The sequence below is a fragment of the Paramisgurnus dabryanus genome, chromosome 10 (genome assembly GCF_030506205.2).
Source record: "Paramisgurnus dabryanus chromosome 10, PD_genome_1.1, whole genome shotgun sequence".
NCBI lineage: Eukaryota > Metazoa > Chordata > Actinopteri > Cypriniformes > Cobitidae > Paramisgurnus > Paramisgurnus dabryanus.
The window spans coordinates 26,461,887-26,480,632 of NC_133346.1; the positions used below are offsets into that span (position 1 = coordinate 26,461,887).

General features: G+C 38.7%; 1 protein-coding gene across 1 annotated transcript in view; it reads right to left on the bottom strand.

The window, feature by feature from the left end:
- Positions 1 to 18,746, bottom strand: part of syk (spleen tyrosine kinase) — a 109,177-nt gene that overhangs the window by 71,195 nt on the left and 19,236 nt on the right. Inside the window, 1 exon segment of the mRNA XM_065240645.2 lies at positions 2,037 to 2,109. Within this exon segment, the coding sequence (XP_065096717.1) occupies positions 2,037 to 2,109 (73 nt within the window).

Here is an 18,746-nt window from a genome sequence, read left to right on the forward strand (position 1 = left end):
CGGCGTTCAGCACTCGCATGACGAGGGTTGCGCTTTTCCCGGAGGAAAGACAACAAGGGACATGTTCTCGCAGTGAGAACACTTACCCCCAGCGAACGCTGCCTCTGCGTGCTCGATGCCCAAACACGAAAGACAACGCTCGTGACCGTCCTTCGGACCCATATATTTGCCGCACCCAAGATCGCACGGACGAAAAGCCATCCTGAAAAGGACGCTGATGTCCGGATATACGAGAGAGTGGCTGCCTTTAACAAGGCACAAAGCTCTCTCGTATCACTCTTTTAGGGAAATTCACTCAGATGCTTAGTTGATGAGCGCACAGGAAGGCAACGCACACACTAAACTCAAAACAATAAACAGATGTAGAGCCGTGGAATTAAGCGAAGCGTCCGCTGTGGTACTGCTAGTCCAACCAACTTCAGCAATCGAATCCCACCAGAGTAAAGTAGCTTCTCAGTAGCAGATACTGCCGGCTTTTGAAGCGATAAAAAGCTAATTTCCCTATTTGCACCTGCTGCTTATATACGCACCTGGCGGGGCGGCGCCAGCATTATGCAAATATCTCAATGCCAAGTTCATTGGCGTTTTAGTAGTATTCGAAGCAGATTGGTCCCTCTAAGCGAGTTCCCAATTCGTCGGTCACGACGTGACGTCGTAGTGACCGACTGAAAGGGAACCAAAGATGTTATCTTCGCTAGTACTGATAATAACAATCATACCAAATTTGTATATCAACAACAGATGAATAGCACTGTTATCAGTCCAATTTTTATCTAAAAGTATTGGTAATGCAGATACAGGGTAGCAGTGTAGAAGTTGGCATGCTTTCCAGTGAGTCGCTGTAAATGCTATGACACAGCAGTGGTGGCTAGAAGTTCGGTCCTCCCGTCTTTAAAAATATACTTTCATACGTTTAAATGTCATTATGGTATTAAGTGTGGAGTATAAGTTATTTCTATGTAAAGTAAACAAGCATAAACAAAATTTGCTGTGTTATTTTGGCTGTTTGGGCAACCGACGGTCCTTAATATCATAGCGCTCTATGACTGGCGGAAGTAGTCCAGCATCCTGAAACACGTCAAGCGCTGCCGTGCATAGAGTCCATTACAATGTCAAGACTGCGTAGAAGAAGGTTCTGAGTACTAAAATGGCCAGCCTGCAGTCCAGATCTGTCACCCACAGAAATCATTTGGCGCATCATAAAGAGGAAGATGCGACAAAGAAGACCTAAGACAGTTGAGCAACTAGAAGCCTGTTTTAGACAAGAATGGGACAACATTCCTATTCCTAAACATTGATCCTCGTCCAGCTGTTCCTTCTATGTACATTTAACTTTTCCGGCCTCTTATTGCTACCTGTCCCAACTTTTTTTGGAATGCGTAGCTCTCATGAAATCCAAAATGAGCCAATATTTGGCATGACATTTCAAAATATCTCACTTTCTACATTTGATATGTTATCTATATTCTATTGTGAATAAAATATAAGTTTTATGAGATTTGTATATTATTCCATTCCTTTTTTACTCACAATTTCTACAGTGTCCCAACTTTTTCTGATTTGGGGTTGTATTATAAAAATGTGTTGGTTTTGTATGTTACCTGGTCCCCTGAATAGGGAATTTTTATTTGGCAGGTAAGCCTCAACCATCTGGCACCATTTATAAAATTATTTACAAGGGAATACCTTCCTAAAAGTACCTTCCATTAATCTTTCCATAATAGCTGCCACACACACCATGCATTATCTAATACTACTACTCTAAAAAATGCTGGGTTATTTTCAACCCAGCGTTGGGTCAAAATGGGTCAAGCATAGCATAGTTAAATTAACCCAGAAAATTATTATTTTTGACCAAACAATGGGTTAAAACAACCCAGCTTAGGTTCAATTAAAACCCAGCAGGATGTATATAAGATTAATACATTCCATTGTTCTTTTATTAATAATAAATAATTAATTAAATAATTACTTGGTGCCATTTGGTTAAACTTTTCACTGGTAACTTTGACATAATGTTGTAACAATAAGCTAACCTGTACTAAAGAAATTGACTTGAAGATCACCTCTGCCGTTTGAGTCAATGTTATAAGGATTTTGAAGATGACCCTGTAAGCAGATGACACAAATTATATTTGTAAAAATATATTAGTTATTAACATAGAAAATGCTAATGTTAAAAGAAAATGGGGATAATGCTAAGATGCACATATCATTGAGACTGGAAGGACAGGATCAAACCACACTTTTTCCTGTGTTCTTCATGGCACATTGATGCATAATAAATGCATAATTACATTTACTGCACTACTTAAATGTTAAATTAATTGCAAACCTGTATAGGACTATACACGGTAACACTATGGTCAGTGTCCATGAAGAACAAAAGAAATTTCTTCAAAAACCATCACATAAAAAAGAAAAGGGGAGATTTCTTGCAGATAGGTTTAATAATTAAGTAGTTTTTATTATTAAAAAGGAGTTATAGGAAAGGGTGATCAAAAGATGGATATATGATTGGGGAAATGTCACCTGAAAATCTAGACCAATGTCTTCACAGATGACTGACATCTATTTCACAATAGCCAAATGTTATTCTCTTCCAAACCCTTCTAAAGCTGTCTAATGTCAATATACTTTCTAATATCTACATATTTTGCCAGGGACATTATGGCAGGGATAACAGAGGACGAGTTATATCCTTTGCTTTGTACATTAGTGGGGTAAATTATCGAATTGACAGTGCCACTGCACACCTATCAATTAAATAAAGTTCCGCCCACTCATACTTTATCGAATTGATAGGTGTGCAGTAGATAAATACACACCTTTAACTGCGCATTTTATTTATCCATATATTATCCAACAATAAAAAGCCAGGAGGATCCAAAACTACTTGTTATGAATATGTTTATTAATAAATAAAAATAATTTTTGAACATTGTTGTCTAACTGTTTCCTCAGGCTGTAACAGCAATAAATAAATAAATAACAGTAAAGCTAGTAAGAAAGTCAGCTTTGGTAAATGGACTTGAAAATTAAACTTGTGCGTGTTTGTGTGTGTACGTGTCAGGGCTTGACATTAACTTTTAGCTTAATACATTGTGGATTTTGATTTTCAAAAGAAACTGTTATAACATACCTTTACAGTTCTATGCAAATTCTTAGGCCACCATTATTTTTTGTTTTTGCAATGGTATAGTGGCCATATATATTTTCTTCTCTGTCTATTCATTAGAATGCAACAAGAAAATACAGGATAATTGTATGCATTATTTAAAAACAGAATAAAATGATAAGATAAAGTGTAGTTTAGTCTAGCCTTACCTTACACTGAAGTGACGTAAATTAAATTAACCTAATTTTTAACTCTAATGATTTCAGGCTCCTCAAAAGAGTTCAAGATGCTCTCAAGAAATGTAACACTTAATACTGACTTTTGTCTGAAAAGGCCTTTCATTCTAAAAAAAAATATATTTATATATATTTTTAGTGTACATCCTGTATTTTGTGTATTTGTGTATCTAAATAAAGAGTGTGAAAAAGAAATATTGCTGGCCATTAACACCTTGTTAAAACAATAAAGATTCTGGTCTAAAAAACATTGTATAATTGTATATGTAAATTTAAATTTTTTGACCAATAGGTGGCACCGGACTCAAGTTGTGCATGTCCTGTAAGGTCATTCTTGTGATTATGACAGGTGCCAAATTTTGAATTGCACATATATAGCCTAATATTCATTTAGCCATACTTTCCATCAAAGCTGCAAAATAATTTGTCAGGACCATTTCTGAATATAAAAAAATCATCAGTAGGAGAATCAAAAGAGTTCTGTCAAAATTCTAAATGTCTTAATAGTCCCTTTTACACATACAGCCTTAACTAGTAAATTGCAGTTAACAGATCATGGGTGAACAGAACCTTTCTGGTAAATAAGTGCTGCCAATTTACCAATAAGAGAGTTTTTAAGACAACCAGTAATTTAGCGCTATGTGTAAATGGAGAATAAGGATTACCGCCTGTGACGTCTGGGAATTTTAAAATAAACATTTATAACAGTAGTTAAAGGCGGAGTGCATGATTTATGAAAAACACTTTGGAAAAGGGAGTCGGGGCCGAGTACCAAAACACACTTGTAGCCAATCAGCAGTAAGGGGCACGTCTACTAACCAACATCATTGTCTAGGTTGCCTATGTGTGGGGCGGGTCTATCAAAAGAAGGTCAAGATTCTATTGGGGTAGGGGCGTGTTGGTTAAGGTGATTTCAAATATCAAAATTGGCTTTCAGAGATCATGCCTTTAAATTAAACTATATATTTTGCTAATGAAAGGGCCTTGTCACTGTTTCACTATTATAAATTATGTTTTAATTATCTGGATTAATATTATTGCTGTAATACGGTGCATGTTGTCTGCATACTGTGCTTGTTGTCTGTGCATATGTCTGCATAAAATTCTATCAAATAAAATATCTTGGCTCTATTTTTTTGTGTCCCACTGACAGGCGCAGTGGAAGAAACAGCAGGTGAAATAACTCCCTCCGTATAGGCTAGACCATCTCATTTCAGGTCGTTTTGTGGATTTTTGAGGCTGCATCCTTCAACCACCGAATCCCACCTTCAAAGTCCACGTCCTTTAAAGGATCCAGCCTTCAAATTGGGATGCACCCTAAGTCTTAGGAGAATGCAGCCAAACTAAAATGAGACGGTCTAGTCTATGAAGGATCATCACCTGCAGAAAACTTACTTTAATTTTAGAAAAAATTACATGTTTATGCAGATTATACTAAACAACAATATATCAAATTAAAGAACTAGAAATCTACTAAAGTAAAATTCACCATACACAGTATTGCAGAAACAATATTAATGCAAAACAAACAATGATCAGCCATAACATTATGACCACCTGCCTAATATTATGTAAATCCCACTTTTCCACCAAAACAGCACTGACCCGTTGAGGCATGGACACTAGACCTTTCTATAAGAAACAGCATTCACTTTTTCAGCAATTTCAGCTACAGTAGCTTGTCTGTTGGTCGCCAGTTCACCTTCCAGGCGCCACTTTTGATAGGTAGGCCTACTGACCACTGCAGACTGGGAACACCCCACAAAAGCTACAGTTTTGGAGATGCTATGAGTCATCTAGCCATCAAAATTTGGCCCCTGTCAAAGTCGCTCAAATCCTTACGCGTGCCCATTTTTCCTGCTTCTTACACCTCAATTTGTTTGTCCTCAAATTTGTTGCCCCTCGTTATGTTACAAACATTGTAAACAATACTTAAACAGGCTGTTCAAATATACAAATTACTGTGAATAACAGCATATTCTGTGACCGTGCACCTGCAAATACGACCAAAAATGTAAAATGGTTTTTACACTTTTATCACAAAAATCATAGTAAAATTTTTGTAAGAATTAAGTTGAGAAAAGGTTGAGAACCCCTGTTATAAGTGACACACTTTCTTCTTCTCAGTTGGTGGTATGACTGGTGGCATACAGCTCATGTTTGATCTAAGCCACTGCACGCAGAAGATATCAGAAAAAAATTATGCAAAAATCTGTAATGTGGTTTAGCATCTTTAATGTTTTAGCAGTTGACCAAGTTTGGTGACAATCTTATTAATATACTCATGAAAAAGTTCACCCCATGAAGTTGTCAAAAAATCCTTCCTGCTAGGTGGAGCTAATTTTCACATTTCAGTTTGTCCGGTTCGATGAGTAAAATGTGTTTACCAACTTTAGTGACTGTAGGAAAAACTATCCCCAACACTTTAGTTAAAAGAGGGTGAACCAAAGCCCCCCACGCCCCTTGTGCGTATGTTTATTACACCCTGCAATTTTAATAGCTAAAATGTCCTCCTCATTTAAATGTTTTTAAATAAGATTTAAATTTATATAAGCTCCGAAATTATCTTGATGATACTGAATGTGTGACGTCTCATGGGCAAATCATTTGCATAGGAACACCCCTAAAAGCAAGACAACAACACCTATTTTACATCCTCACATCACCCACTGGTGCTCAGTCACCAAAGTATAGAGAGCATCACAGAGAAAGCTATGCAAGGGAAAAGGGAAAAAAACATTTTATACTATCTGCAATTGTTCCCTTTGTACCTCTTAAAAATTGGTAGTTTTTTTTAATAATACCAAATTTTGAGAAAAAGGTGAAATAATTGCATTTTTGTAAAGGACCTTTGTTAGAGATTACTAACATACATGTTTTTATTTTGTTTTAAATTAACTACTCCAACCCGCACCGCAAACTGTGACAATTTCTGCACCAACCCACGGGTTATGAGATGACCCATGCATCACTACTGTACAGTATGTGTATTCAACTCAAACTGGTTTGTTATAGGTGAAGTTGGTGACAGTGTTTGTGGAGATGTTTAATCTTCTTCTGGTTAGATATTGAGAGATTTAATATGATACATTTCGTGGTTAAGTCAATTTGACTTGTGAATTAAATCACATCTGTAAACAGAAAGAATAGTTGAGCACTTGTATCTTGTTCTGACAGCTGCTGTTTTAAAGTCGTCTCTGCAAACAACTTGCAATTTTATGTTTCAAACAGAGATTGTCATAGAGAGGCAAACATTATAAATACAGTACATATAAGTACTATTAAGTTAATATGAGTTTAGATGCAGAACCCAAGAGTGCTGCATTTGACAGTTGTCATTGTCAAGCCCTGTGTGTGTGCTTATGTGTATGTATACTGCAGTGGACACCAGGCTAGCTATCACATTAAGATGCTGATTCACAGGCTATGTCTTTGTGACTAAATGTCCAATTAAAGACTTGTCTATTTTCACAAGCAGTGCTTTTCTTTGTTTACACAACATTTTGTCGGTTAGTGAGACTAAGGGTTCATCTTTAAGAAAACAACTTTTGATTCTTCAGATATGGAAAATGAGAATTGATGAGTGGAATTTGCATATCACTGCCTCAGACATTATATAAGGAGGTGGCTTGCTCCTAAAAATTTGAATGTGTTCTTCAGAGCAGATGTGGTTTACAAACATTATGTTTATTGATTTCAGTGATGTTTCGCAAGTTGTTGGATTTATGGCACAGTTTCACTGGTCTCTCTCCATTTTTGTTATGTGCAAGAAGTTCCCCCTGTAAATTTTCTCTAAAGAGTGAATTTCCTCTAAAAGAATGCACTAGTGGACAGCATATTTTTTAAGATTCCTCTCTGCCTGTACTTGCGTGATGTGGTTAGTACATCTTGCCTTCAGACAGCCATAGTCTTTGCCCCAGATGCTTGGGCCCAGCTCATGCAGAAGCAGCATTTGTGGATGGCTTATGCTCTTTGTGTGAGAGCATGCTATAGGAACTTTGTGGTCGCCCAAGAGCCTTTCTTTCTGTAAGTGTACAAGAAGCTCTGCTTTTACTGCCAGAATATGCTTCACAGGCTCTTCCAAGGTTACCTTGTCTACGAATGCTTACAGTGCTGCTGGACAGGCCCCCTGTTGTAAGCTCTTTTTTTTCAGAGGCTCCTGGGGCATATGGCACCCTTGACAGCAGGAATACTGCTCAAGTTAATGCATATAAGACGACTTCAGCACTGACTTCAGACTGCAGGCACGAGATGAGCATGGTGCTATGGCACACATCGTGTGGCCATCAAACCAATATGTTGCCACACCTTCAGATCTTGGAAATATCTACATTTTAATGGGTAGAGGTTACCACTACCCCCTATATCAGTGTTCTTCACTCCCAATCCTGGAGAGCCGGTGTCCTGCAGAGTTTAGCTCCAACCTCAATCAAACACACCTACCTGTGATTTTCTAGTGATGATGAAGACATTGGTTAGCTTGCAGGTGTGTTTGATTAAGGTTGGAGCTAAACTCTGCAGGACACCGGCTCTCCAGGGTTGGGATTGAAGAACACTGCCCTATATGGAACAAGAGCTCCCCTTTATAAGGTTGACCCAGCCTTGTTGCCACTGTGTTCAGGACATGTTTTGTCCCTCTATCTGACATCTAACAGCTGTTTCCAAACAGAGGTTAGCCCACTGAATTGTGAATACAATTTGGTTTACCAAGCTCTGCCCTTTGGGAGTGTGAGGACATTCCATTCATCTTGGGTTTAGCAAATTATGCCTCTGTAGAGCAGCTGGCTGGGCTACACCCAATACCTTTTCAAGATTGTACAACCTCAGAATGAAATTAGTTTTGCTCAAAGTGTTTCCCAAATTGATACCTACAGCACGCACCAGTAGCCAATTTAGCTGAGGAATTGTGCTACCAGGCCCAAAATATGTGGTATGCCCCTTTACAGGTGATCATGTGTGTCCAGCCTCAGTGCTCCATATGAGCAGATTCCCTAGTGGTAATTCCATAATAAGTATTTTCCAATGTTCAGTTTCCTGTTCGATAAACCTCATGTCCCTAAGGCAGGGCTTGAATTTTCCAGTTGGAAAATTCGTACGCACAAAACGGGGCTGAAAACGTGCGTTTGCCACGCAAAAAAATTACGGCAGAATTTGTGCACCTGTAAGCAAACTCTGACCCATGTTTACGCACATTCTGGAGACATTTAATGGGAATGGGCGACACAGATGGCGAGAAAGTGAACTGAAATCAGATTGAATAAAGTAAATGATAAGAACGATTATAATATTGATAACACACACACATTTAATTTCATTTGAATAGTATTACTAAGTGAAATGATTTACAGTATTACCAGTAAACACCCAGTGTTAGCATATAGTCTGCTAGCATAAAGCCTGCTTGGGTGAATGTCAGGCGGCATAGTCGTATCCGGCACCCACCTCACGCTCCTGTGGTTCTATCTAACAGATTCTCTGTTAAAAGTGCCCTGGTTATTGGTGATTTTATACTCGGGAGCGTTGAAATAGAGCAGGGGTCTTCAACTAAAATTGGTGGAGGTGCAGTTAATGAACCCTCCTCAACAGCCAAGGTCCGGACAATTATGTACTTAAAAACATAAATTGACGGCTTTCGCCAGACTAAAGAAATTAGTGTAAATATTTGTTTTATTGAACAAAATATAATGTTATCAAGTATATTGAATAATGTTTCTTTATGTGTATAAGCATAAAATAATCCTTCACAAAATGGATCTAATTTTAATGCTGTTTAAAGGGCCATTTCATCGATAATAACATTAATCTTTGTTGAAAGTGGGTCATATTTGTAGTCGAAATGTAACATACATTTAGAATTTTGTGCCTATTTGACCGAGAAAAGACAGAACGTGACTTAAGAGCACATTTGTATGAAAAACTACAACTCCCACTAAGCACCACAATGCACAGCTCTGCAAGCCACTCCCATTAATCGGAACACCACTCAGATATGCTATTGTGTACATAAATGCCACGTTAGAAAAAACACTGTATCTGACAGACACCAATCATGATTTACTTTTAAATGTGATGTTACATTGTGTTACACACAATAACACTCTGGCCTGGTGTGTAGCAAAGTCTTATTCAAACAATAACGTGCGGTTTCAGATCCGCAGTACGAATGTCTTTCCAAGTACTTAAAAAAGGGTATGCATATTAAATGTTTATTTAGTTTATCAATTTTCTTTTTGTCTCTTGTTTACTGTAATTACATCTGTGTAATATCAGCCTCATTGCTTTCACATAGACATATAAAACACCGCTCAGATATGCTATTGTGTACATAAATGCCACGTTAGTATAACAAAGAAAATAGAAACACTCACTCTACAGTCAGACCTCAGTTTATCCCTGCATCCTGCACACAAATGCGTCCCCTGCACAATATCTCCACAGGCGCGCTGCCTCAGCTCTTGGAGCTTGTGCTCGTAAGCTGAAACACGTCTTTGAAATAAGCACACGCAAAGTGCCCCGAAACAGTGACAAAGCAAACTTTTATATCCTTATCTGATGGAGAAATGTTAAACCGAAAGCACAAAGCGAGAGTCCGTCCAAGCTCATATACTCCGCAGCGCGTTTCCTCGTAAGCCGAAACGCATCTGTGAAATAAATGTCCAAACGCGCGCAAAGTTGCCCTCTTGCCTGGAAACCTTCACCAAACAAACGTCCATATCCTTATCTGATGCAGAAATGTAAAAAAGAAGGCACACAGCGAGAGTACAGGCAATAGTCTCTCCAAGCTTCTCTACGCAGCAGAGGCCGATGGTTGCGGCGTCTTCCCTGGGCTCCTCTATTCAGACGAAGCCCAGGCTCCGGCCTACTCCTCGGGCTTCTGTTCCTCCATCTGCCTGAGATCTTTGCTGTATTGTGGCTCATAAAGGTGCAATGAACAGCAGATTAGAGCATCACGCTTGCGAAATCACCCTTTTCTATATCATAATGATTAACTTCCGCTGTTATGGTAACACGAAATCTGGCTCGCTCCACAACAACTGTTCAGCTTAGCTTAGCATAAAGATGGCGGCTGATCGTTTTTTTTCCGTCTGTGTTCGTATATTTTCGTAAGTCCCACCCACTGATCTGTAATAGGTCTTTAGCGTGTGTGGGTCCCACCCATAGCCCCCACCTTGGAAAAATGAGGAATGAGTAGTCTTTCACACTCAACAAAGATACAGGACTTCCTTCTTTCAATGACGCAAAATGACGATTTTAACATCATTGAAAGAAGGAAGTGCCTCACTGAAATGAGTATTTCTCCCATCTCAGGAGAAACTTAGGGAATGATTCACGACAATTCAAAAACATGACTGGGGTTCTATCGATACAAAGCTTAATGCAATGGGTGAAGTTTCCCTTTAAGTGCTCTTTTCTGCTAAACTGAGATTAACAATCACAATCAATGAACACAAACCTCTCTCAAATCATATCATATGTTACCTTCATTCTCATTTATTGTCTGTACTTAACTAAATGTGATGTTGAACACTCTCTTCTGTGCATCAAGTTGCACTGGTAATAAATCATCAGTAATATCAGTCAGAAAGACAAACATGCAAAAGTAAACTGCCAGTGTTGGAAAAATGAAAAAGTGCAGGAAAACATTTCTCTCTTAATTTGTACTGTTCCTTCAAGTCTATACAAATGTAAATAAGCTCAAATGAAAATTAAATAAAGTAGGCTGAACTAAGTTGAACTAAAAGACGAAAGCATAAAAAGTCCTAGTTAAGAAAAATGTTAATTGATCATTCTTGAATTTTGATAATGTTAAGAGTTGAGAATCAGACATGGGGACTTGTGACTTGGTGACTTGGACTCGAGTCACTATTTTTGTGACTTGTGACTTGACTTGACAAAAAATAAAATACTTGAGACTTGACTCGGACTTGGAAGTTAAAGACTCGGGACTTGACTTGACTTGAGACATGATGACTTGAATGACTTGAGTGTTAAACACATTATGTTTTCAGTTTGAATATAAACTATATAAATTATTTTAAAAAATAAAGTTGACCCAGCTGGAGCGCAGGCTGAGAATGGCGTTGTCATGACTGAATCACAACATTATCATCAGTCATGTCCTCTCGTACGCACATGCACACCACGCCCACTTAGATCAGATTTCAACATGTCAGCAGGAGGGGTACCGAGGGTCATGCTTTCGGCTTCAACAAGATGGCAAAAGACGAACAGTGCGTTGCAAGACATGCAACATTAAAATCACGGGCAGCCAGACGACAGCCTCAAAGCGGTACAAGACTTGCCTACTTTTTCTAAGTTTGCCACCTGAACACACATACACACACACAGAGAGAAAAATGACTTGATTCTACAATGTTAGGGCCGGTTCACATGTCGCGTCTTTTGGGCGCTCAAGTTCGTTATTTCAAATGTAGGCGCGCGAACAGAAGAGACGCCCACGCGGTGCGACGCGCTCGTTTTTTCTGGCCGCATGTTTGAGACAGAGAGAGAGAGAGAGAGAGAGAGAGAGAGAGAGAGAGAGAGAGAGAGAGAGAGAGAGAGAAATGTAACAAAGTTTAATGTTGTACGTAAACTGTGTTTGAGAGAGAGGAAGGTTTTCAGAGAGGAGTCTGTTTGATGTTAAGCTGTTATTTGTTATATGGACTCAATGTTGAAAATTTCAAACACGGTTGGCAGAAGTGAAAAATAAATAATTAATGAAGTAACTATTTTGTTTGATTCCATGATGTATTTTACTGAACATGAGTATTTACAATGCAAATCCAAATTATTGTAATTTACTGATAGTTACTTTCTGTTACTTTCTTTCACTTTATTAAGATCAGATTCTGCAAGTAAAATTACAATAATAAGGTGACTTGACTTGGACTTGACTTGACCTACTACAGGACTTGACTTGACTTGACTTGCCCAAGAAAAAAAATACTTGGGACTTACTTGAGACTTGAAGGTTCAGACTTGAGACTTACTTGAGACTTGCACATGTGTGACTTGGTCCCATCTCTGTTGAGAATGCTGACTCGCAACTATACGTTGAGCCAAAAATGCAGCATCCACGCACTCCTTTACTATTTCCCCATCTGTAAAGGGCTTGTTATGCTTTCCTAAAATCCACTGTATTTTCAGTGAACACTCATAGATAGCTCGATGACTCATAGCTCTGTGTGGGTCTCTCATACTGGGCTTTTAGTTCATTTATTTTTTGCACCCTTAGCTCGGACCTGAGGGTAAGTTTAATCAAAGTGTCTATGTTTACTTTCGTAATGGTGTTTAATGTCCCCACTTTTGACAACCGCAACAGACTCGCGAGCAGATGAGGCTCTCTGCTTTTTTTCCCTGCACACCTGTCTGTGACTGTTCGCGCTGGCGCAGCACTCGAAATCTATGTCGATGTAGGACCCATATAACGCTACTGGGCCGACCATATATGTGCCTGATATAAATTGGATTTTATAATATAGTTAAATAGCATTTGTTTTTTATGTATTTTATTGTGTTAAAAGGCTTTGCGGTCCAGATGGACGCATCTCGCAGTCCAGATTCTGACCAGAGTCCGCCAGTTGGTGACCCCTGAAATAGAGCACCAACCACCATAGTCGAATGTATACCAGGAGCCAGAGTGTCTGACATTAGATCCAAACTTAAAGTGCTGACTAATGCTAAGCATAAGTTTTCTAAGATTGTTATCCACACTGGCACAAACGACACCAGACTGCCAGTCGGAGATCACCAAAAATAATTTTAAAGAAGTGTGTAAAAAATTGTAAAAACACTGTCAGAAAATGTAATATGCTCTGGTCCCCTCCCTGCCTACCGGGGATGAAACTTACAGTAGATTCGTGTTACTTCATGGCTGGATGTCAAAGTGGTGTCCTCAGCATAATATAGGGTTTATAGACAATTGGAAGCATTTCTGGGGGAGACCTGACCTGCTAAAGAGAGATGGCCTCCATCCGTCCCGGGAAGGAAGTGCTATACTCTCTCGAAACCAATAGTCTTACTTGTGATGTTGTCTGACTATCCAGGGCCCAGGCCAGGAAACAGGCTTTACCGTAAACATACATTAGACTTAATTTTGTAATTTAGGCTCAATATTAATGAGATGCTGTTTCAGACCATTGCCTTGTCTCGTACACCATACTTTTAGATAGAATCGCCCGGTCAACAACACGGTACCGATTATGCAGAACAATAATTTCCACCAGTAAAGATAGCTTTATTAGTACTTTTCCAAAATTGTCCCAAATGAATCATGTAGCAGATAACTGTTGAAGATCTGAATATTGTAATAGAAAAATTAAACAGCATTTGTTCTAGCTAGCTGGAAGCCGATGCTCCCATTGGAAAAAAGAGAATCAAAGAAAAAACGTTGGCTCCATGGTATGACCATCATACTGCAGCCCTTAAAAAGGTAGCTAGAAAACTGGAACGAAATTAGAGATGCACAAAGTTAGAGGTATGGCATACACCATGAAAAGAGACTGTTCAACACTATAGACAGGCTATAAAAACCGCCAGATCTACCTATATCAGCAAGCTTATTAAAGAAAATCATAATAACCCTCGTTTCCTCTTCAGCACAGTTGCGAAATTGACTAAAAACAAAACAGAATTGTTACTAAACTTCAACACAACAGTAACGACTTCATGAACTTCTTTACTAACAAAATTATGGTTATTATGGTTATATCATCCAAGCTACGCAATCATCCACCGCTCTAGCCAATAGTACATTTAACACTATATTACCACATGGATATCTTGAGTCACTTAAAGCTACTACAATAGAAGATCTCTCTAAATTAGTAAAATCACCCAAAACATCGTTGTGTATATTAGACCATGTTCCCACAAAATTAGTAAAAGACGTATTCCCTGTAGTGTCAGACCCAGTTTTAAATATCGTTAACTCATCACTAGAACCAGGATACGTTCCAACAGCTTTCAAACTAGCAGTTATTAGACAGCTCATTAAAAAAACACCAGGGGGATCTTAATATTTGTGAAACCAGTGACACAAGTCGGCAGCACAAGTTTCGAGATAATAAGAAACAAAGTTTTTATTTTTAAATTTGTGATTTTCGTTTTATTGCAGAATCTGTTAGTTGAGATCACGAAGAAGCCTTTCCATGTTTGAGATAGCAGTTTTTGTATATTTAAAAGCGTACATTTTGCGGTTGAAATCGGCTTGTTTTTCCGGAGATTCTAGCGTGCAGCGGGGGGGGCGTCATTTTCTGTGTATATTTACATACTGTATAAGCGTTTGTTTTCACCCCCGCCCCCAAAGGGAACAGCGTGACTACTAAGTAAGGATAGTTCACCCCAAAATTAACATAATGTAATTAATGACTTACCCTTATGTCGTTCTAAACTCGGAAGACCTCTGTTCATCTTCGTAACACAGTTTAAGATGTTTTAACGTTAGATTTAGTCCGAGAGCTTTCTGTCCCTCCATTGAAAATCTATGTACGGTTTCCATGTCCAGAAAGGTAATAAAAACATCATCAAAGTAGTCCATGTGATATCAGTGGGTTAGTTAGAATGTGTTGAAGCATCGAAAATACATTTTGGTCCAGAAATAGCAAGAATTACAACTTTATTCAGCATTGTCTTCTCTTTCGGTTCTGTTGTGAACCGCATGAAGTCACTGACTGTAGTGAGGTGGCTGTTCCTCAAACATGTTTGCTAAGTTTTTTTTTACTTTTAGCGTGCGTCTCCACTGTAAAGAAGCTCGGGCGCACAAAACACAAGAAAAAAAAGAAGCTGGGGTGGAACAGATAACAGTCAGCCGCGTCGTACGTCAGCGCGTCACTGACTTTATGCAGCGCCGCAGTCGGATGACGTCAAAGTATGCCACGGTACTTTGACGTCATCTGTCTGTCAGTTCTTGCAACGCAGCATGAAGTCAAACGCACAAAAAAGTCACACAGAGATCATTGAATTCGTTATATAATTGGCTACATGTTTTGTCTATCAATATTTTCCATGAAGTCATTGGCCGATGGAGGAACGAACGAGCGATTGGTTATATCCCAAAATGATGTCACGTTTTTACGGCGCTGTTTGGATGATCTATTATACTACCTCCGTATTTTAAATACAAACTTTGAAGGCGGGTTCATGTGTTTACTGGAACGTAAATTACCGGAGTGTAATCTCATATACCCTTACATGTTACGATGTCAATTTATATTCTATTACCAGACGTTCATGCGAAATCTGATGGAAACCATAGATTATATATCTATATTTCACGGATTATACGCATTTGTGCACAAAAATGGTCATTGGATGATTCACATATCTGAAACAGACTGGATTCGACTTGTGATCCACACAAAGGTAAAAAGTTTTTGCATGTTGTCATCCGGACAAAATACTACATATGATGCTAGAACATCTGTATCTCAAAATGGCTTTACAGGGGATATGGCTTAGCTAAATGAGCCCTATTGTCTCTCCCGGCAGGGAAAGGTGTTAAATTTTCTTTCTGTATATTCTTGATTTGAGTTTTCCTGAAATCCTATATTCAAATGGCCACAACTTCTCTGAATCTTATCGGATTTCCATGTGTTACACATCTTTGGAAAGCTTAGAAACAACACTTTTAGAATCTGTGAATAACTCAAAATGCCCCAGATCCGACTTGTGTCCCTACTTTCCGTGACTGGTCACATTTTAGAAAATTCCCAAATCTTATATTACTAGACCTTTGTGCAGCATTTAACACAATAGATCACACAATTTTACTCAACTGACTAGAAAACTATGTTGGCATTAGCGGTCCGTCATATCACTCCCGGTTAAAGGTGACATAGAATGATTGAACAGAGTATTTGTGACCAGTCACGGAAAGTAGGGACACAAGTCGGATCTGGGCATTTTGAGTTATTCTGAATTCTGAAAGTGCAGTTTCTAAGCTTTCCAACGATGTGTAACACATGGAAATCTGATAAGATTTGGAGAAGTTGTGGCCATTTGAATATAGGAACTCAGAAATACTCAAACCGAGAAAATCGAGACGAAAGGGACTCTTCTTTTCAGCTGGGGGAGACAATAGGGCTTATTTACATCTCATTTAGCTAAGCCATGCCCCCTGTAAAACCCTTTTTGAGATGTTCTAGCATCATATGTAGTATTTTATGACCAAATGACAACCCGCAAAAATAAACATGACTGTTTTACCTTTGTGGGGATCACAAGTCGAATCCAGTCTGTTTCAGATTATCCAATGACCATATTTGTCCACAAATGCGTATAATCCGTGAAATATAGATTGTTTACATCAGATTTCGCATGAATGTCTGGTAATACAATATAATATATAATCTGAAGACTATTTAAATCGTAACATGTAAGGGTATATGAGCTTACACTCCGTTAAACACATGAACCCGCCTTCAAAGTTTGTATTTAAAATAGGGAAGTAGTATAATAGATCATCCAAACAGCGCCGTCGAAAACGTGACATCCTTTAGAGAGGTTACCAATGGCTCGCTCGTTCCTCCATCAGCCAATGACTTCATGGAAAATATTGATAGACAAAACATGTAGCCAATTATATGAAGAATACAACGATATCTGTGTAACTTCTGTGTGTTTGGACTCATGCTGCGCTACAAGAACTGACATACAGATGACGTCAAAGTACCGCGAGAGCGAGTCGAAATTAAACTACTCCGTAAGATTTCTTGAAGAGCTCTCGCGGTACTTTGACGTCTTCCGACTGCGGCGCTGCATAAAGTCAGTGACGCGGCTGACGTACGATGCGGCTGACTGTTATTTGTTCCGCCCCAGCTTCTTTTATTTTTCTTTTGTTTTGTGCCCCCGAGCTTTACAGTCTGGGGAGACGCAGGCTATAAGTTTGAAGAAAAAAAAAAAAACTTAGCAAACATATCTGAGGAACAGGGCAGCGCGTCACTACAGTCACGTGACTTCACGCTCGAAACTGTATTTTCGATGCATCAACACAATCTTACTGACCCACTGATGTCACATGGACTACTTTGATGATGTTTTTATTAACTTTCTGGACATGGAAACCATACATAGATTTTCAATGAAGGGGAAAGCTCTCGGACTAAATCTAACGATAAAACATCTTAAACTGTGTTCCGAAGATGAACGGAGGTCTTCCGAGTTTAGAACGACATAAGGGTGAGTCATTACTTACATTATTTTCATTTTTGGGCGAACTATCCTTATTTAGTAGTCACGCTGTTCCCTTTGGGGGCGGAGGCGAAAACACAAGCTTATACAGTATGTAAATATACACACAGACAATGACGCCCCCCGCTGCACGCTAGAATCTCCGGAAAAACAAGCCTATTTTAACCGCAAAATGTACGCTTTTAAATATACAAAAACTGCTATCTCAAACATGGAGAGGCTTCTTCGTGATCTCAACTAACAGATTCTGCAATAAAACGAAAATCACAAATTTCGAAAAAAAAAAACTTTGTTTCTCATTTTCTCGAAACTTGTGCTGCCGACTTGAGTCCCTGGTTTCCGTGACGGGTCACATTTATCCTTGTTCTGTGATGTGACATGTAGACAAAAAAATTTTGTTTGGGTCTGTAATGCATTAGAAGCTTCCCAAAAACCTCTCTCAGATAGCTCTATTAGGGTGGGGGTTTTTAATGGTGACATAGAATGATTGAATGGGGTATTTATCTTTGTTCTGTGATGTGACATGTAGACAAAAACATATTTGTTTGGGTCTGTAATGCCTTAAAAGCTTCCTAAAAACCTCTCTCAGATAGCTCTATTAGGGTGTGGGATTTTAAACAAGTGGTTTTGCACCTATTTGGCTCCCCCTACTGGTTTAACTTGCAATCTCATTACTGATTGGCTGACTTTGCTGCCACTCAAAAAATTTAGCCAATTATTTTAAAGTGGAGGGGCAGTGAGATGCCTGTGATGTCATAAGCATCAGTTTTTCAGATTGGGCCATTTTCTGGCTGACATTTCTAAAAGAGGAATTACTATGAGACTGAGATGTTTAGCATGTCTAGCACTTTTTGTATGTTCGTGAATGCGGGTAGACTACCATTATTCAACAAAGACAAGGTAAAAATGGTTTTTCATTCTCTGTCCCCTTTAAACAAGTGGTTTTGCACCTATTTGGCTCCCCCTACTGGCTTATCTTGCAATCTCATTACTGATTGGCTGACTTTGCTGCCACTCAAAAAATATATCCAATTATTTTAAAGTGGAGGGGCAGTTAGATGCCTGTGATGTCATAAGCATCAGTTTTTCAGATTGGGCTGTTTTCTGGCTGACATTTCTAAAAGAGGAATTACTATGAGACTGAGATGTTTAGCATGTTTAGCACTTTTTGTATGTTTGTGAATGTGGGTAGACTACCATTA